Source organism: Amborella trichopoda, chromosome 7 (genome assembly GCF_054954075.1).
Source record: "Amborella trichopoda isolate Santa Cruz 75 chromosome 7, AtrichopodaSantaCruz75HAP2 v2.0, whole genome shotgun sequence".
Classification (NCBI taxonomy): domain Eukaryota; kingdom Viridiplantae; phylum Streptophyta; class Magnoliopsida; order Amborellales; family Amborellaceae; genus Amborella; species Amborella trichopoda.
The window spans coordinates 6,180,213-6,200,701 of record NC_142342.1 but is presented as its reverse complement, the minus strand read 5'-3'; the positions used below and the strand labels follow the sequence as shown (position 1 = coordinate 6,200,701).

General features: G+C 36.7%; 2 protein-coding genes across 6 annotated transcripts; one reads left to right on the top strand and one right to left on the bottom strand.

Annotated features, from left to right (window-relative positions):
- Nucleotides 1-5,567: 5,567 nt before the first annotated feature.
- LOC18444237 (uncharacterized) lies at nt 5,568-12,482 on the top strand. 4 transcript variants are annotated; one of them, XM_020673594.2, is made up of 8 exons: nt 5,568-5,814; nt 6,636-6,683; nt 6,792-7,241; nt 8,932-9,594; nt 11,131-11,307; nt 11,436-11,558; nt 11,896-12,030; nt 12,100-12,482. In XM_020673594.2, the coding sequence occupies exons 3-7, from the start codon at nt 7,059-7,061 to the stop codon at nt 12,001-12,003; spliced, it is 1,254 nt and encodes a 417-aa protein (XP_020529253.1). In that variant the 5' UTR covers nt 5,568-5,814; nt 6,636-6,683; nt 6,792-7,058; the 3' UTR covers nt 12,004-12,030; nt 12,100-12,482. The 4 variants fall into 4 exon arrangements, with proteins under 4 accessions (XP_020529253.1, XP_020529252.1, XP_088727323.1 ...); XM_020673593.2 differs by having other exon boundaries at nt 6,809-7,241; nt 11,896-12,482; XM_088871197.1 differs by having other exon boundaries at nt 11,896-12,482.
- LOC110008106 (uncharacterized) lies at nt 10,764-17,921 on the bottom strand. Of its 2 annotated transcripts, none has more exons than XM_088871199.1 (4): nt 16,539-17,921; nt 11,837-12,571; nt 11,138-11,230; nt 10,764-11,051 (listed from the first exon to the last, which is right to left on the bottom strand). In XM_088871199.1, the coding sequence occupies exons 1-2, from the start codon at nt 17,475-17,477 to the stop codon at nt 12,332-12,334; spliced, it is 1,179 nt and encodes a 392-aa protein (XP_088727325.1). In that variant the 5' UTR covers nt 17,478-17,921; the 3' UTR covers nt 10,764-11,051; nt 11,138-11,230; nt 11,837-12,331. The 2 variants fall into 2 exon arrangements, with proteins under 2 accessions (XP_088727325.1, XP_088727326.1); XM_088871200.1 differs by having other exon boundaries at nt 11,848-12,571; nt 16,539-17,905.
- Between the last annotated feature and the right edge of the window lie 2,568 nt (nt 17,922-20,489).

Below are 20,489 nucleotides of genomic sequence, written 5' to 3'. Positions count from 1 at the left end.
TAGTCCAGGTAGTACAAATTACCAATTTTACGCTCAGTCTCAATCAATTGCTCTGACTGCTGATCTTGTATGTAACAAGAAGATGGAGAAAAAACAACATTATAATTGGAACGGGTAATTTGACCAACAGATAATAAATTCATAGCAAGAGAATGAACATGGTAAACGTTGGAAATGATGAATTGACTATAAGGTCAGAGGTAAGGGATATAGAGCCCATTTTTTATACTTTCATAGTGGCCCCACTAGTAGTATAAATAGTATCAGAAAAGGCTTATAATCAACTAGAATTGACTCATTGAAGGTCATATGGTGAGAAGCGCCTAAGTCAAGCAGCCAAGAGGTAGAAACAGAGTTTCTTGAAAAGGAGGGAGTGTGTTCTGAGGCCAGTTGTGACCGGGAAAACATAGACTGTACTTGTTCTAGGGTAAATGTCAACGATAGTGAAGCAAAAGTAGGACTGGGACCTCCAATTTGAGTTAGTGTGTGTTTGATCAATGGTGACTTGTATCAGCAGCACTAGTAAAGACGAGTTTCTTCTTGTTTGGGCAGGTGTACTTGAAATGTCCCAGTTTTTTACAATAGTTACATCTGACTGATTGCATGGTCTTGGCAGGAAGATAAGACGAATTGCGCTGATTCTGTTTAAGCATATTGGACTTCCGAGGTCGGATTGCCACAAAATGGTATCTCCTTTAAAACTTGAGTTAAGAGATTTGCTATTGGTTTCTTCTGCAATTAAGCTTAGAAAGAGCTTGATTTAGAGTAGGGAGAGAGCTTATGTGGACCAGGCCATTTCTGACACTCTTAAATTCTGGACGGAGTGCCATTAAGAATTCAATAACTTGAGAGTCCTCCCGAGATTTGGTGATTATTTCTGCCCTAGGACCATGTTCAATTGCAAGTTCAATCATTGCTAGAGCATCCCAAAGTGATTTCATAGTGGAGTAAAAATCCTGAATTGCCTGCTCACCCTGTCTGAGGGAGCGAAATTCCTGTACCAACTGGTACTTTCGTGCTCAGTTAGTCTGATTATAAATTTCCTCAAGAAATTTTCATGCTTCTCGAGCAGTTTTGAAAATGCTTAAATTGACCCCTATATTAGTTTCAAATGAGCCCATTAATCATACTATAATTCGCGCATTATTTATGCCCCATTCTTCTATTTTTCCAGGCTCATCAGGTTTCTTCTGGGTTCATCTATGTATCCAAGGAGGCCTTTTCTATGAATGACATTCCGCATAAAAGAGGCCCAAAAAGTATAGTTGGTGCCATTGAGTTTAACGGGTACAAGTTGAAAAGACTCAAATTTTTCCATTTAAAAAAAAATGAATGAGAGAGAGAGGTTAACGAAGATAGGTGAAGGAGTGAAGGCAAAGAGATAAGAGACAAAGAGAGAGACCAAGAGAGAGGGATAGAGAATAAAAGATTAAAAAAAATATATATATATATATATAGTGGGTCACCAAGAAATAATGGGACCACCAATTTTATTTATTTTTTTTTTTTTTAACCAAGGCTCTTTGACCTGTGAGAAATAACCATTTATTGTATTTCCATTCATCCGATCATATTACAATACAATGATATTTTTATAGAGACTGTACAATCAATACTTACTAAAACTGGATGACACAGTTTCTATGTAGACAAAGTATACAATTAGACACTGACAGGTCTAGGATACAGTTTCTATGTAGAGAGTTGCCAAGTATGTTTCCATATCTGTTCACAAGAGAGAGAGAGAGAGTTTCCAAAAAAAAAAAGTGTATGTGTTATAATAGGAAAAAATACAATAAGACAATTTAACTTAGGTACAAAAAGGTTACAATCAATCTTGGCCATCAGATATTGAATCAACTCATTAACAAAGAGTTATCATAGAAATATATAATGAGACAATTTAACTTTGGTACAATAAGGTTACAATCAATTTCAACCATTGGATGTTGAATCGGCTCATTGACAAGACTCATGTTGACGACTATAGATGATTGCGGCCTCCTTATGACAAGTGAAATAATCATATATTATAGCATAACATCTCTTTTGCCCTTGCGGGTTCATTACCGTACACTTACTCTCTCAGACAGAGGACGTACTTAGGAAGAGTTTCTCGATCTAAAGTTTGGTAACCACCTGATGATCACTACATGATTATTTTCAAAATAAAAGATGTGGATTTTGAGCTCTCTAATATTTAGATCTCACTTTCTAAAAATTGGATAGTCTCTATTCCATCTTGAGACATTATTTTTCTCAAGCCCATATAGAGCGCAATTTAAAAAATATATATATAAAATGAATCGATTTTAGTCTATAAGTTGAAAAGGTCACATCAACAAATTTTGAAGTCCTAAAATTACTCCTGTATTGAGTTTTATTCTAAGGAGTAAATGGACAGTATACTCCTGTAGGAGCACACATTCTTTGGGTACACTCCCACTTATTGCAAAATACCCAAATTTCCGTGCTCCTACCCAAGTATATTGTTTATTTACTCCCCCGAGGAAAACCCAATCTAGCTGGAGTTACTTTTAAAACCTCAAATATTGGGGAAGTAACCTCTTCAAACCATGGACAAATCTCAACAAAAAATTCACATCGCATTATGAATGTGCTTGAAAATATATTTTCTTAATATTGAGTAAACCTCACAGCAAGGGATGGAGTCAAGGCACATGCGGTCAAGGTAGATGATGCCACAATATGATGTCTTGAGTTTCTACTACGGGCAGGGAACCCTTTCCCCACTGAGCTATCGAAAAGAAAAAGAGTATACCTCCTGATAAGGCCTTTTTTCATAGGAAAAACTATCAAAGATTAACAATTTAATACTTATATTCTTTGATTTAATTTTAAAACGGCTATAAATGACACACAACCTTGAGTTACGATAGTTTCATCTGAAAGAAAGACCTATGTGATCTTTTATCGGAGAATACATTTTTTTTATTTTTTTTTTCCTTCACCCCTTTCTTTTGGTAAAAGATCACTTACATGTGATTTTTATTATAATAAGATAAAATTAAAAATAAAATCAGCCTAACAATAAAACCAAGATCCTAACAACTTGATACCATTAAAACAACTATGCATTATGCTTGAGAATAAAAGATAAAATTGCAAGAAATAGAAGGAAGAGTGCCGGAGATTACTTCAACCGGGCTTATTACACCTCATATCGAGTCACCACCATTTGATGGCGTGGGATCAACAGTCTAGCTTCAATTTCGAACTGGGAAAACAAATTTCAACCAAACCACACTAATAGAACATGAACCCCTTTGATCACAAACTCAAACCCTAGGTGAATTCTCTTAGCAACCTAGTTTGAAATAGATGGATTCTCTTTTTGCTAAACCATAAAACCCTTAGCCATAAGTCCATATTTGAGAGATAAGAGAGAAGAATTTCACAACCTAAACCCTTAAGTTCTTTCACAATGTGGGAGAGATAGATCAAACATGAGAGAGATCAACTTTTTTAAGAGAGAGAGATATAAAGATAATGTGTAAAGATTTTTTGGTAGAGAAAATCCCTTTTTATAGGCTTTGAATAAGATTAGGTTTTTTAGGGTTTTCTTTGGCTTGCCTCTTCTTGTAAGATTGAACATAGACCATCGATCAAGGGTGACTTATGAGGTGAGAAAAATTAAATAAATGTCGGAAATAGAAATTAAATAAATTAAATCTAATCAAAATGTTGTGCATTCCATAAAATAGCACAAGTCTACTCAATCTTTCCACAAAATCTTTCAAAGATATATCAAGTCAATATTTAGTTAATATCTTCCAACCATATGGCCACATGCCATATCACCAAAAAATGGGGCATGCCACCCAAGGGAGGCAATCATGGGCCCCACCTTCTAAAAATATGGCGGGTCCATGTGCACAATGGGCCTCCATGATATATATATATATATATATATATATATATATAAAATAAAAGGATTTTAAAGTATTATTTGAATATTTAAACAACTATAAAATCAATATCTTTAATTTTATAAATCCAAAAATTATAAATAAAATATCTAGAAGTTCATAAAAATTCAAATAATAATATTAAAATAATTTCCATTATAAAACAAACAAAATTAAATTACTTTGATGTGAAAAGAATACATATGGTTTAGGAATCAACAATCATGGGGCACTCCACCTTCAACTGTGGACTACAAACTACATTTGCTTTATCAGACCGACCCAGTATTTCCTATGACTCACAGTCCAAGCAGGGGCTCATTAGCGAGTCACCAAAGTCCAGCCGATGAGCCAAGGGATCGCAATCCCAGTCTGTGGATTCAGGTCCTCCCCTAAAGACGAGTCAAGATCATCTAGACCCGATGCGACCATAGCTCCTATGGTGCATAGGGGCATCTCTCGCACATGTATACGCTTCACCCTAAAAGGTGGATTGTTGGCTTTCCCGAACGATCTATCGATATGCATGCCGTGTGATGGCACATGGATGAGGATTTGGCCCCTGTTTCTGCAGGCCATCATCACACACAAGGGTCACACAGTCCCTCAGCTCACTCATCCGAGCATATTCTCGGACCTCATCAAAGGCTAACCCATTAGAACCCTTCTCGGTTTGTTCTTTATGCCCAGGTAACATAGGTTCTTCCCAACCGACTGGCCTAGATCATCAAGCAAAGTTCAGTATCTACAAACATCGTTTGCTTAGTATGGCCCACGAGGGACCACACTCCCATTGAGTTCACGTTCCACTCTATCATTTCATTTTACAAGCACTCATAAAGCCTTTAAAGGCCACATGAACCCAACATCATCATCATCACTAGACCATTTTCTCAACTATTTGGGGTCGTCTATACAATTCCTAGTCCGCCATTCTGCTTTATTAAATGCCATACCCTCAATGAGGTCATAAGTCCTCAATATTTTCTCTTTACTTCCAAACATGTCTTTTTGGACTTGCCCTTTACCCATTTTTAGCCTTCTACTTGAACCAACTCGCACCTCCTTTTTGAGTAATTTTCCTTTCTCATTGGACCCATTATCTACCCTTTGCCGTACAACACCATGCTTTTCCAAAAGGGTGTGGTTTGTATAAAGTAGAGGAGCTAAACAATCAAAGTAAGGCACAAATTCAAATAGTACCGAAATATATTAAGCACACATCTTTATGATAGCTTGGAATTTTATTTTCATCTCTAATTACAAAATTTAAAGATTCAAAACATCTTGAAAATTGACAAAATTGACGATCGAGATAGTACAACACAAGATGCGTTATTTCCAAGAGTTGAAATCTATTTCTTATCATGTCCGTATATCTTGACGAGACCATCAAATTGAGGGTTTTTCAGCATCAAAATAATTCCTTCTAGCAAATTTTTGAGGTACGCCTCAATTTGATTGTTTGTAGCCTCACCCTTATACAAACGCTTTCCTTTCCAAAAATCACCCCTATGAATATGAATATCCAGGGTCGTGTTTCAATCCTGCGCCCCAAACGGCTCACCGCAAAACATCTCTCTTTCTTCACTTCTTTCTCTCTCTTCTATTTATACCACGAATTCTTCTCAGGAAACCGATTTCTTCGCTTTAGGTCTCCACAAGTTCAAAAGGACAGCTCAAAATGGCTTCTTTTTCTTCTCTTATCAAAGCTCCTAAAGCCGGAAAATGTTGATGACGTCGCCGGAAAAGCACCTTTTTTGCGGGCCTGCAATTCTTTCATGGTCATGGAAAAGGTTTCAGCAAAAGAGCCATGGCAAGATTGCACCTTTTTCTTCTCTTATCAGAGCTCATAGGTCCTGCAATTCTTGAAATAAACCATTGAGTATGCACTGGCCTTTGCATTCTCAACATGGATTGTCTGGTTTTTAACCATCTTGCTTATTTTTCCTGTTTTTCTTAGTGGGTTCATGCATATAAGTCTCTTCATTTTGGTTTTGGTTATGGTTTGAAAATAAATTGGAGATGGGTTTCTACTTGTGATTATAAATTGATGGAATCTGGTTTCCAGATGTTGCATTCCCTTCCACCAATTGTAACACTTCCTGTACTTGAAAGCAGTGGCTTCCAAAACAGCATTAAATCTCGGATGCCGCAGTTTCCATCACCCCAACTAGAAACCGCCGCTCCAGAACGCGGCTTTGCTTGGAGTTTGCATAAAGAAATTTTTTTAAAAAAAATTAGGGGTTTTTAAAAGTTTTGCATATTGACAGAGATGATTTTTCAAAAGAAATTGAAAAATTAGGGTGGTTTTATTAGAAGGGATGGATGAGGTTTTATGTAAAAATGGAATGCCGCGTGAAATGAGAACTAACATGATTTTTCTTCTTTTTTTCTCCTTGAAATACCCAATTTTAGGGGGTTGACAAAAATATTATTAAATAACAGTTTTTTAGAAAACTAAATTGGGCTTCATGATTATTATTAAATAAAATATTGTTTTAGAAAAACTAAATTGGGCTTAACAACCCAAAAATAGAAAATAAAAACCAACTTTTGAAACGAATTACTCTGTGAAAAATCTTGTTTTCCGTTAAAAATGTAGTTTTTCTGGCATTTCATTAAAAATAGATTATGACTGGTTTAGCCATGCTCTCTCTCTAAAACATCTGTATCTCTTTCATGCTAAAAATTGCTATCTTACAGGCTAAAAAACGGCTGTCACACGCGCACAAATCTCTCTCTAAAAGTGTTGTAAGCTCTCTTTCTCACTGTCACACTTCCATATTTATCTTACTCTCTCTGTAACTGGTTTCATTCTCTCTCTCCTCTGTTTCTCTCTCTCTCTCTCATTGCCGGCAGTCTCTTTTCGGCTTCAGCTCCGAGTGGAAGTTTCTCCGACACATTCAAGGCGTCGGACGTCTCCTCCTCCATCGCCTCTATGATAACACCGTCAAACGAACCTTGACGCCGACGTTGCTAGCCATCACTGCAGACTATTAGGCCGTCCACTTTCCCTCACCCTTCTCTGTCCCATTCCTCACTACGCCGTCAGCTCGGCCTTTGTCATCGCCCTCCTGCTCGCCCCATTCAACTCAAGATAGCAGGAATCACTTGGTTAAGGAGGTGATGGCCGGGTGTAACGGGATCACCATGTTTGATGGAGCCGTTACGCCGCCATTACCGTGTTTTTTTGGGTCGCCATTTGATGCAGAGGAAGAATGCCTTTCGCCTCTGCCCCAGGTTCGGTCTTCGGAGTTCGAGTTCGGGCCGGCAGTGATCAGGCAGGCGATCAGCTCGGGAGATTTACAGGTAGCTTATTGAAATTTTTTGGACTTTGATTACCTACTGAGAACGTTACTTTTCTGAAAGATGATACATAAAGAAGTGTAATTAGAATTTGAGGTTGAGTTTGGGTATCGCATTGCAATTTGAAAACATGTGCTTCCATATTGCAACCATGTAATGGCAACACGGATTACGTACGGATCCGGTTTGGATCGGAACCGGTGGGGACCGCTCGTTTCGAAATTATAAATGAGAATGTAAATCACAACGCAGTACCTAGGGTGTGGGAGTGCTGTCGCCACAATCCAATTCCTTTCCCAACTCAAAATGTTTTACCTTGTAAATTCTTTTGTCAATGTTAATGTTATATAAATTAGCTTACTCTAAATAGTTGAGAGAAAGCACAAATAATAATGATTGATGTCATATAAATATGGGATTGTATATTATGAGACCATTTATCTTTATTACTCACGACTAATCCTAACCATTAGATGTCCGATTCAATGGCTTGGGATGTATTACGAAGTTCAAGAAGTTTTTCGTTAGGGTTTGAGTTTACTTACAAGTACACTTATAATCATCTGATTTGAAATTCGATGGACAAAAATGGTTGTGATCTCGTTATATTAAAAGTAAATAGCCTCTTTATAAATTTTCCCTAAAAATATTATTTAAAGTTATTTGAGAACTTAAATCCTTCTTTAAAATAAGGGTATGGTTTGTATAGAGCCCAGGCTATAAACAATCAAAGTAGAACCTACCTCCAAATAGTGTTGAGAGATATGGTTTTAATACTGAAAATATTTGTGATAGCCTTAAAATATATTTTCATCCTTATTTTTAAAGTTTAAAGCTTCAAAAATAATGTAGATCGACAGATATATGAAAACTTGAAATTCTTGAAAATTGACGATCCAGAAATACGTTACAAAATATACTACTTCCAAAACTTCAAATCCATTTTTTTCTCATGTCTAAGCATCTTGATGTTGAGATGATCAATTTGAAGATATTTGGGCATCAAAACACCCTCTTCTAGTGAAATTTTTTCGGTAGGTTTTAACTTGATTGTTTAGAGTCTCGGCTCTATATAAACTTTTCCCTTAAAGAATAATTGAAGGTACGTCCCTTTTTTACGATTGGAATAAAAGCTCAAAGATGATGAACATTCTATAACAAAAATAAATAAATAAATAAATAAACAATTAAAATTTAAGTTTTACATTTTTATGTTTTTTTTTTTGTTTTATGTTAATTCATGAAGTCGGATTATCCGACTTGGAACAAGTGGGTAACTAGTTTGATCGACCAGTTTTTTTCTAATCACTATAAAATAACTTAAGAATAGGCGAACGATTTCATACACATGTTGCGGGAGTATTCTATCTATTGACTCCTTCAATTAAAACCCAGCCTATAAATAATTTTGGGACACCAAATTTTGAGATGTAACACGTTTAATTCATCGAGTAACGTCCATTTACAAACCCCCAAATTGCATTTTTTTGTGCATTTCGAAAAATAATGTCTCAAAATTAAACAAGTACGTGTTACAAAAAAAACTCAATATTCAATTTTTTTTGAAATATAATGTCTCAAGAGGAAGCAAGCGTTAAAAAATATTCAATATTTAATATATATATATTTTTTAAATAACCATTTAGTTATTCTTAAGTAGATCTCTCTCTTTTTCCCTCTGTTCACCACACAGGATGGCCTTACATCTGCCGTTAAGGCCCCACTTTTCGACTTCAGTCCCGACGGAATATTCCCCGACACATTCACGGCGTCAGATGTCTCCTCGTCCAACGCCTCTGACGAGGCGGCGGCCACCTTCCTCCACCAGCCTTATGGTAACGCCTTCACTCATGCCTCAACGGCACCGTTACCATCCGTCAACCAAGGCCCTAACGCCGTCAACTTCCCCTCCCATTTCTCCATCCCCATGCGCGCCTCGCCGTCAACCCACCCTTCCATTCCGTCGACGCCCTCCTTCTTGTCCTACTCTCCCGAAGATAACGGCGATTCTTCACTTAACGACATCATGGTCGGATTTAACGGGGTCACAGTGTTTGACGGGGCCCTTACGCTGCCGTTGCCTTATATGTTCGGGCCGCCATTTGATGCAAAGGAAGAGTGCCTCTCGCCGTTAGTGGGGTCGGAATATTCCGTTTTACCCTGTGGTTCCAGTTATGTTGGGAGGGGGCAATTCGTCACAGAGAGCATGGGGACATCAGGCTTGACGGCGGGGTTTGGGAATATTCCGTCAGAATTTGGGAGTATTCCATCCGTTACAAGCCCAAGGGTTCGGTCGCCGGAGTTTGAGTTTGGGCAGGAAGTGATGCGACAGGCATTCAGTGCCGGGGACTTACAGGTAGCTTTTTGAGATTTTTAGACGTAAGTAGTAGTCTTTTACCTTTGGGTGGGGGATCTTAAATTTTATGATCTTCTTTTTATTACCGATAAAATATTTTTGTTTTAGTTGATAAACACTATCGAACAACTGTGTCAGTGCGATGAAGTTTGGATGGTGATAAACACAGATGAAATTACTGTTTATTTTCACCTATAGACATTTTATAGTATTTATTTACTCAAAAAAAACTCTTTACAATGCCTATAGACGAAATTTAACAGTAATTTCACTTATCATCTTCACCCTCCAAAACAATCCAAAATATAATGTTTTTGTAATGTTCATTGCAGTACAATTACCGGTTTGGAAGGTGATGGAGAGTGCTTTGAAAGATCGGTAGTTTTTTAATGTCCCACAGGTTTTAAAGTGTCCAAAAAAAACCGTCAAAATGCTGACATGTGCGTATCGAATTATCGATGCATCAAATACGACACAAACATGTATACATCATTGACACAGAATCCAAGTGCCAAGCAATTGGGCGCAATATGTGCCGAGTCCGAGTTACCCGGGGTTGGGTGTCCGACTTGGAGATATTAATAAAAATAACAATCATAAAAAGCTTCAAAAAAAAAAGTAATTTATTAGTGATGTTTTTATGTTTTGAGATTGAGAAATGTTTTTGGCTATAAATACTTATTTTTATACTCTCCCATTTTTTGGATTATTTCGAAAATACCTCAAGACTTTATAATATTTATTTTTTAATTATCTTCTATTCCCCTCTTGTTTATAATTTATGTAACGAAGAGTTATTTCTATGCAAGGAGTTGGGCTTGAGCCTGAGTAGTTAGCAATTGATATTAACAATGTTACTTCTTAATTTGATTTTTATTGTTAAACTAAAAAAAGAAAAAAATTTGATGGTTGGTTTAGGTAATAATACCCTAACTAACCCTGAATATTATTTTTAACTCCTTTCTTAATCCAAAATCATGAATTTTGGGAAGCCTTTTCTTCTGAAATTTCACATTTCAATGAGAGAGGAATTGAACTCCTTGGGATGCATTTTCTTCTTAAATTTCACATTTTAATTAGAGAGGAATTGAACTTCTTTCTTAATCCAAAATCATGAATTTTGGGGTACATTTTCTTCTAAAATTTCACTTTTCAATGAGAGAGGAATTGAACGCCTTAATCCAAAATCATGCATTTTGGGATACATTTTCTACTGAAATTTCACATTTCAATTGTAGACGAATTGTTTTCTTAAAAATCTAATTAAAAAAAAAAAAAACCAAATTGTCGATTCCGGTTATGTAGCTAAGCATGCAAATATCCGAACAACCAAACGTTCCCTATAACTCTAATGGGGGATAGACATGTAGTTGCAATCTTGTTGCTGTTTGTTTGCATAACTCTAATGGGGGCTATACATGTAGTTGCATCCTTCTTGCTGTTTGTTTGCACCTTACCTACAGAAAAACAGATTCCATAAGACACCACGATTTGACAAAAAGCTTTTGGATATATATGTTGGGTTTTGATGTACAGAGCTTACATGAAAGCCATATGGTGAACGGTTGTGGGAGTCCATTAGGCTCAGATGTGAACGCCACCTTGGAAGAAACCAACTTCAAAGTGGGACGCTACTCTGTGGAGGAGAGGAAACAAAGGATCAACAGATACATAAAGAAGAAAAATGAAAGGAATTTCAACAAGAAAATAAAGGTAACATTCACTTTGTTTTGGAACCAGTATGTTGGTTTTTTTGCGTTTTCTCTCTCTTTTGAAACTTGTTTTCTTTTTCGTTTCTTTTTTATTTGAATTCATATCTGACTATGAGAGAGATCACACAGTATGCATGCCGAAAAACCCTGGCTGATAGCAGACCGCGAGTGCGAGGGCGATTCGCAAAGAACGATGAATTCGGAGATGCAGTGATGAAACCCAATGGAGCTAAGCATGATTATGGGGATGAAGTAAGCTTTGATCCCAACATTTCGAAAATAAGATAATTGTACATAAGCAAAGCACAGTGTAGCTTTATTAGCATTTGGTACTCCTGCAGTTTGCTAGCACCTCCCAACAGTCAGATGTTGCCAAGGGACAGTTGAGGTAATCCCATTATTTCCGAAGAATTTTTGACAGACTTTTGAGTGCAGAAACAGAAATACACAACTGCCCATTGTTAACATCGGATGGTTGGGCATGTACTAGCAGAGCGTATGAAACCCAGATGCATAGCATAGTACAAAACCTTGTACATACACCTCTTTGGTGAACATGGGTTTAATTGGTTTGGTTTTTGCTGTCTAGGCAGATCATGCCGAGAGAGAAGACGAATTTGTTGACTCAGACATATTCTCCCACATCAGTGGTGTGAATTCCTTCAAATCAAACCAGCTCTTCCAACCTTGGATTTAAATCCCTACGCCCTCGCTTGAATATCAGGTATTTGTATTGGTGAGTTTGTATATCTTCATTTGGGCTTCCAACCCCAATCGCCAGCTTTTGAAACAGATGGTCCAGATCCAATTTTGTTAACAATGTGACAAGGAATTTGGGAGCTGTCGGATGTCTCGAGAAAATCTGGACCATCAAGACCAGCACGTAACAAGGCTAATATTGCTCAGATACCATGAAATCATGTGCAACCGACTCTTGTGTGTAAAGAAATGGGCAGAAGCTTTCTCTCGTCAATAAATCATTCATTCATTTGTCACACTCTCCCTGATAGATAAAGCCCAGCGATCTATGTTAAGTATCTGTCCACAGAAGAGTAGCAGTTTTTTCTCTTGTATCCTGAAAGCAGTTTTCTCTTGTATCCTGATAAGATCAAAAGAACATACTTTTTTCGCCAATAATGAAATAAGGGGATTGCTATTATGCCCAGGTTTTTGAAATAAGCACTTCCCAGTAAATTCGCAGAATCATAGCCAACCCCTGTTCCACTATTTTGAGCCCATGTTACCAGTAGGAATAGCAAAACCACCTGTTCAGATGGCAAAACAAATGGGCGCAACTAATTATCACCTTTTAATTATTATTACAAAGTAGTAATTTTTGCTGTAACAATAATAAGAAACAATAACTCATGATAGTCTTTTCCTTTCCATTAATAATAAGCATCAATACACTATAAAGGATGTGTATACGGTAAAATCAATGTTTCACAGTGGTTTTGCTAAACCAATGTATATGGCAAAACCAATTGTTCAGATGGCAAAACAAATGGGCGCAACTAATTATCACCTTTTAATTATTATTACAAAGTAGTAATTTTTGCTGTAACAATAATAAGAAGAAACAATAATTCATGATAGTCTTTTCCTTTCCATTAATAATATGCATCAATACAATATAAAGGGTGTGTATATGGTAAAACCAATGTTTCAAGAAGTGGTAGGCAGCACCTAGTAGGCCAGGCACCAGCAACCTCGGTCCGTATGTAATTAGTTATATATTTTCTATAAATCAAGTGTATAATTAAAAAATTTGAATGTTAGGAAATTTTCAAAATTTGAAAATAATAAGGTAATTTCTGTCAAAAAAATAATAACACAAATATTTAATCACATTTCACATAATACATGTAACAAAACCACAAAGATAATAGCATCCCTGATGCCATCTGGCTAATGACTCCATGTCCAAGATCCTGAACTCAAATAATTAAACACAAGTCCACAATATAGAATCAAATCTCCTCTTGTAACCTCCCCTGATATTTCACAGAGAACCAATTCCTTAAGACATGGATTTGATTTGATTTCTCAAAGATTTTTCATGTGTTTTGACTTGAAATTTTCAAAAAAAAAATGAAGCTTTTCTAAATGAAAAACATCGTTATGGAGCAATCTGGACTCTTGGGCTGATATTGTCCCAAAAGCCCACGGGCCAATATCCTTCCAAATAATAAAGATAACAACAGTAATAGATAATCAGTATAAACCCCTTAAAAGCTTTAAATAATGTTCCCGGTAGTCATAATACTGAATAAGGCAAACATGCGGGCGTGTGGTGTGTCATAAGACCATATTGAAACATACATGTAAAACAAGACCCAAAAAATGTGCATCAAGATTCAAGACGGACCCATTGAGCCACAAAATCATCCGTTGGACTAGGAGTAAGCTCTTTAAAAGCCTATTTCAAGTTGTCAAAGTATCCTGAAACTTGAGAGTGATCATAAACCTGATCTCAGGCCAAAACTAAGAACCACTTCCTAAATGAGAAAAACCTGATCTCAAGCCAAAACTAAGACCCACTTCCTCAATGAGGAGGTTTCCTCCAACCAAAACGCACAACCTGATTGGAGGACTCAAAAATCAGTACCATTCATGACCGGTCAAAACTCAGGCTCAGCCATATGCAATTTTTTGAAGATACAATAGTTTCATGTCTACGTTATACTCTTATTGGTACAAAAATGAATAAGCCATTTTCAGTTTAAAAAAGGTTAGCATAAGACCTAGGCCTTATGAAAAAAGTAAAGTAGCACCTCAAATCTCATCAGAAATTGAACTCCATCGTCAGAGAACCCTCAAATTAATCATCTCGACCTCGAAAATTATGGATGAAAATAACGGATTTCAAGCCCTAGAAATAGTGTATCTTGTAACACACTATCTGGACCATTCATTTCAAGAATTCACAGATCACGATATCTGCATCATTTTAAAAGCTTCAAATTTTATAATCAAGGACTGAAATAGATTTTAAAACCATCATATGGGTTTCCAATGCTGGAACATCTTTTCCGAAGTTGTTTTGATGTGTGGCTTTACTTCTTTTCATATGGCCTAGGCCTCATATAACCTGCATCATTTAGGTTTTAACAGGTGTTATACAAATTTCTCTCCACCTTATGGGGGGGGAAATTTAAGTCAACAATCATTTTTCAAGATAATAATTGAAGATTCTTTAGCCAAATTTAACCGATCCTCACAAAATACTTCAATTCTAGTTATTCACCCTCTCCTACTACAATCCAAGTCTCCAAAATCAAAATCTTTGCTCCAATCCTCTAGTCTTTGACATGTATATTGTAAAGGCAAATTTGTCGAGACTTCCACATTCCTGCCTCCGTTTCCCCTTTCCCCTATCTCCATTTTGTTTTTCCACAATACTTGGAAACTAGTTACTGACTCGACGTCCTTTTCTCATACTCCTTTCTTAAGCTTCAAGCACAATCCCTCCCATTACAGCCTACTAGGATTCACTACACCAATACTATCTTGCAAACTATATGAAAGAAAGCATTAAAATAATGTGCTCTATCTTCCATATTCTACATGTCCAAATGGATCATAAAGTCTCCCCCCCTTTATCACACTCTGTTGCATACTTCTTTTGGACAAAGAACATGTCCTTGGATTTTGAATAAATAATTCACCTAACGATTACTAGGTCCTTCCATTGACTAGAATTTCATCACCCAACTCAGTACAGTTCCTGAATCAACATGAAATCCAGCTTTAAAGGGAAGATTTCCACCATCACATGTGTATGCAAGCTAGTGGCAACACAAGCACCTTGTTGTTCCTTTGTCCTCCTACTTCGCCCACCCTTGAGTCAAAAGCACTCCTCGCTCCACCTTTTTTCTCCTATTCCACCAATATCCCTAAACTATACATCTCCAAAGATTTGGGGTGCCCCTCTATTGACCATAACAGTAGCATCTGCCTTGTATATAAAAATTTTAAATGATTCCCGTAATATCATCCCTGACATGAACATTTTTTTCCCATCTATAGAATCAACTCCATTTTCATTTCCCATTTAATGTACTTCACCCATGCATGCATGTACACATGCGTGTGTGCACACACATGCACACACACGAGTGCACGCACACACACACACACGAGTGATTCGCATTTACAGGTTGCATGCAATTCAGTGTAGTCATAACACAAGCAAGCCTTCTAGAAACAACATCTGCCAGAAATTGACAGCAATTAAAAGGAAATCAATACGGAAAAATCCAAACCAAATCAATGAGGGATCCGTTAGATGTCACAAGACTAATGGGGCAAAAAAGCACCTCCTTTGAAAATTTCTGGCGATCACTTTCTGTGGTTCCTCATCTATCATATAAACATGTTTATCTCAGTACATGAAGGTATTAAACAATTCCTATCAAGCGATATAATATTATCATGGGCACTTGGTTATTACTGAAACACCATAAATGCATTCCTCCAAAAAAATTGACTATGTCTTGAATCCAACCTACCCCGTCAAGTAGACATATACATTCTGACTGGACCTTTAAACTTTATTGATCCTCATGGCTTGGAAAGTAATTTATTGAAAAAATGCTCATCATCAAGGTGAGATAGTCCCCATAGATCATGCTTACTAGTAGTTTATCATGTATAAAAGAAAACTAGGGAATCAGCTTTCTTCTTAACACAATCTGCCATCATGTCAACACTTCACATTCATGATCAGAGTCCATATATGCATATAATAGTACAAAGAGCGCACTGTCCATAAACATAAGAGAATTTTTACATAAGTAAAGCAAATTCCTATTTATGTTATTTGTTGTTTCAAAACAAAACAAAAAAATACATGCTCACAAAGCATATAAATTTTGGTACTACATGCTTCACTTTATTTTTACTAAAGACATTATCAGGTCTGTGCTAAATTGTCTCTGCTCAGGTATTTGTTCATGATAACGACAATATGCTGTTCATAATATTCAGTTGCTGTAGTCTTCAAGGGTTTTCTTCAAAATTTCAATTTGGTTCCTCTGGCCCAATACATGAATTTCCACAAATCTAATCTGGGTATGTAAGTTTTTAAAGGGCCAACAAAAGTACAATGCAACCCATAACTGCAAAATCAACAGAAGACCATTGAATCTACTCTGTCCCAAAGATTTTCTCATTTAACTTAAATATCTACAAATACATCGATTTACATTCTTTACAACAAAATTATAATACCTTTACAAAAATAGGAAGTGACAAGCATAGTACTTCAGAGATACATGGTTCTAAAGACTCTCCATCAGGTGCAGGTCTTGAAGGCAAAGGATTAATGAACTCAAATTGCACACAATTAGGAGAAAGAGAGAAACAATGATGTGATAAACTAATCCAATTATTTGACTTATGAGCCTTTGTGACTCTAACAAATGAACCATTCAAAGAAACCTCATTATTTTCTCTCTCTTCATCTTTTCCTCTCTCCCCATCCTTTCCTTTCTCTGTAAATGGCCGCTTTACGGATGCAATCCTAAAAGCTTCAAATACACCATGGCACATAAAAAAGCTTGCAACTTGATAGAACTGTTTCGTTAAAACAAAAGCTTTAGCGATCAATTGCACAGTCTCAAAACTCTTCTTAGCAGAAGACCCAATAGTTTCCAAATGGATGCCCATAACCCCCTCCAAAACCCTCGCTAAATTCTTCGACAATTTGTAAACAGTATTCAAATAGCCAGAAAACCCAAGTTGCTCAGATACCAACATCATAGAATGAGCATATCTTGCCAAATTCAATGCGCCAAAGTAAGCTTTCAATCTTTGGCTGATCAGGGAAGAGCTCCTATTGCTGCTATTCACTAAATTCAAGCGTTTTGACACATTGTACCCCTTGATCAGGGCTTTACAAGCAACGACAAAGGTGTAAGGAGAAGGATATTGAAGTTTGTGAAGGGTTCTCATACCTTTTAGAGCTTTGTCTGCAAGTTTAATGGTTGTGGCTAGGTATCTCATAGAGTGGGCTCTGTAAAAGTAGCTGATGCCTAATCCAAGACCAACAAAGCCAATAGTAAATTGGGTTTTCTTGGGAAGAGGAATTTCACCAGTAAAACCATGATCTTGGAAAAAGTTGATCAATTTTGGGGAGTTTTTGCATGAATATTGGTCTTTTTTCGCCATGACAGGGAGAAAAAATTAGCAGGAACCGGCTCAATCGAGGGTTACATGGTGCCATGTAGAGAGAGAGAAGAGTCACTGTAGGTCTGGAAGTTGGATTGGGTCGGGTCCAGCACCCGAGGGGACCAACCTCGGAAAATTACAAAAAAAAAAAAAAAAAAACACATTAAGATGGATTATCTATGCAACTTGCCCCATCTTCAATTTTTTCTTTTTCTTTTTTCCTCTCATTTTTTTTTTTTTACTCGAAACAATCTTTCCTTACAAAACCCCACACTTTCTTCTCTTACAAACCAAATAATTCGTCGGTCCAAGTAGTGTACTGCCGAAGAGCCTCTTTTCACAGTCAGTGCGCGTCTTTGCACTGCTGGACCGCATTCTCATAATACCGAAGCGTTGTGGCTCAAACCTACATTGTCGGAGTGCTTGTGTATACTGTAAGAGCGCGGTCCTCTCTTGCCAGAGCGCTATCGCTCCAGAAACTTTATTGCCGGAGCGGAATGCCTAATGCGGGAATATGTGTTTGTAATGCCAAAACAGGAGAGAGAAGGCCGTGTAAAAACAAAAAAGAGTAGTTTAGTCTTATTTCATGTTACTTTTAGGTTGGGGGTTATTTGCATAAGGAAAAAAGTAAGAAAAGATTGAGGTGGGGTAAGTTGCATAGACAATCCATTTTAAAGTATTTTTTATAAATTTTTCTCAATTTTATGTATTTAGCTATATTTAAACATATTTTATATATTGGGACCCAAAAAATATTACAGGACACAAATCTAGATTTGGAACCAATCTATAAAAGGTTTGGAACCAAACCCAACCCATCCCGCTCAATTTTTAGATCCACATCTAGACTTAGATCAAGTCTACCCTCGGATTCAAGATGGGGCCTGAGTCCATTGACACCCCTACCAGGTGAGGAGTTGGCTTCTGTTTATGAACAACAAGAGAAAGCTTGGACATGGTAAAAGTAAGAGAGACATTGGGCTTGAAAGGGAAAATATAGAATGGTATGATTCATGTGATCATAACAGGAACAATGAACCAGATAGTTATGGTTGTCCCCATTAGATGCTGGGTTGGCAACCAGGTCGAGCAAACTCGGCGGTTCGACTAGACTCGGTAATGGTATGTACTCTAGTTTTTTTATGGACGTTGTTGGTCGGGTCTGTGTTCATCCAGAAGCCAGTCACCTCTGGTCGGGTCCAAGTTGAGATTGAAGTACTATAATAATCAAATTTACAATTTCATGTAACATTCATGTAAATTTCATGTGATCAAATTTTCAATTTCATGAAAACAGTCATCATCAAACTTTTTTCATATAAAGACTGTGGTTGCCCGTATTTGATTAGTTAGACATATGAAAACTTGTTCAGAGTGAAAGAGTTTTACCACAAAAAAGGCTTCATTCATGTGAAAAGAATTTCCCACCTCTGAGGTGGAGAAAACAAAGCGATTTTAAAAATCCAAAACCACCTATTTTTTTGGACGGGTTTGACGTGAAAGCATCTCTCTCCCAACTCTCTCTCTCTATGCAAATGCACCCTTTCCCTTCTGTTGAAGATTGATGCAAAAAATTAAGAACGGGTCATGTGTCTCTCATTATCTCTTTAAGTGGAGTCATATTAGTTATTGTTGGTTAATAGTAGTTATCCTCTATTCTGTCTCAAAATGCATATGGGTAGTTACTGCTAGTGAGAAGTTATATTAAGGGAAAAGTTTATCTAGAGCTGAGGCTCTGAACACTCAAATTTAAGCTTATAAAAAAAAATTCACTAGAAGAGGTTGTTTTGATGCTCAAATATCCTCAAATTGATCATCTCGACATCAAGATGCATGGACATCAAAAAAAATTAGATTTCATGTTTTGGAAATAGTGTATTTTGTAACGCATTTTTTGGACCGTCAATTTTCAAGGTTTTCATAGATTAGTTGATCTACACTATTTTTTAAACTTTAAACTTTATGAATAAAGATAAAAATATATTTTAAGGCTATCACAAAGATTTCCAATATTGAAACCACATTTCTCGATACTATTTGAAGGTAGGCTCCAATTTGATCGTTTAGAGCCTAGGCTCTATACAAACCGTACCCTTATATTAATGGTGGAGAGTAGTTAATTCACAATAGGTGGTTAGCCAAACATCCACCTCTCTATTGGTTCTTTGTAAAAAAAAAAGAATTTGGGTAAGTAGTTCTTTGTAACTATGAGCAAAGGTCACTTCTTACCTCTTGCAAATGTCAACAATTTCAAACCAAATAGATCTTAGAGAGAACAAGATTTTGTGTTCCTTCTTGCACTTTTTTTCAAACCAAATAGATCTAAGAAAGAACAAGATTTTGTATTCCTTCTTGCACTTTTTATTGGCATTCAAAGAATCCCCCTCTACATTTACCACCAGGCCCAACTCCTTCTGCCTAACTATATAGTAAACAACTTTGAACTCTTACCTCATTAGCTGAAGAAACTCCACATGGCTTCAAGAATGTAACAAAAAAATAACACTCTACCTAAATGATCTCTAAAAAGGCCTCCAATACCATGTCCAAGATTACCCAAAGAACTCCTATCGAAGTCTGACTTTACTACACCATTTGTAGGTGATTTCCAATACATAATTGGTCTTCTCTTCAGGATATGCATCTTCACTATGTCCTCCAAATTTTTTATAAAATCTAATCTCGATAAACCCCGAGCATTCTTTCCTAACAAGCACCTACATGATCATGGGCTCCATGATTCGAGCACCAATTTTATCTATCTAAAGCACCAACCTTCAGACACTCTACTATTTCTTTCATCCTAGAGCTATGAAATGATCGCCGCCATAAAAGCCCTCTGCACCACTGTAACAGTCCTAAAATTTCAAAAAAAAAAAAAAAAAAAAAAAAAAAAGAGAAAATATACTTTTAAATAGGTGATGGTCTGTTTGAGTATGATGGTCCTTGGTGACCATCACTATTTTCAAAAGTTTTTACTTGGTTTAAACTTTTGCTTGCTGCTTGCCACGT

What these genes read in the sequence shown, in the direction of transcription:
- LOC18444237 (XM_088871198.1), top strand. Translation starts at nt 7,059, where the DNA reads ATGGCCGGGTGTAACGGGATCACCATGTTTGATGGAGCCGTTACGCCG. An exon ending in TCAGCTCGGGAGATTTACAG is followed by an intron (nt 7,242 to 8,931) that starts GTAGCTTATTGA and finishes TTCACCACACAG; the next exon opens with GATGGCCTTACATCTGCCGT. An exon ending in TCAGTGCCGGGGACTTACAG is followed by an intron (nt 9,595 to 11,130) that starts GTAGCTTTTTGA and finishes TTTGATGTACAG; the next exon opens with AGCTTACATGAAAGCCATAT.
- LOC110008106 (XM_088871199.1), bottom strand. Translation starts at nt 17,477, where the DNA reads ATGGCGAAAAAAGACCAATATTCATGCAAAAACTCCCCAAAATTGATC. An exon ending in CACTTCCTATTTTTGTAAAG is followed by an intron (nt 12,572 to 16,538) that starts GTATTATAATTT and finishes CCATCTGAACAG; the next exon opens with GTGGTTTTGCTATTCCTACT.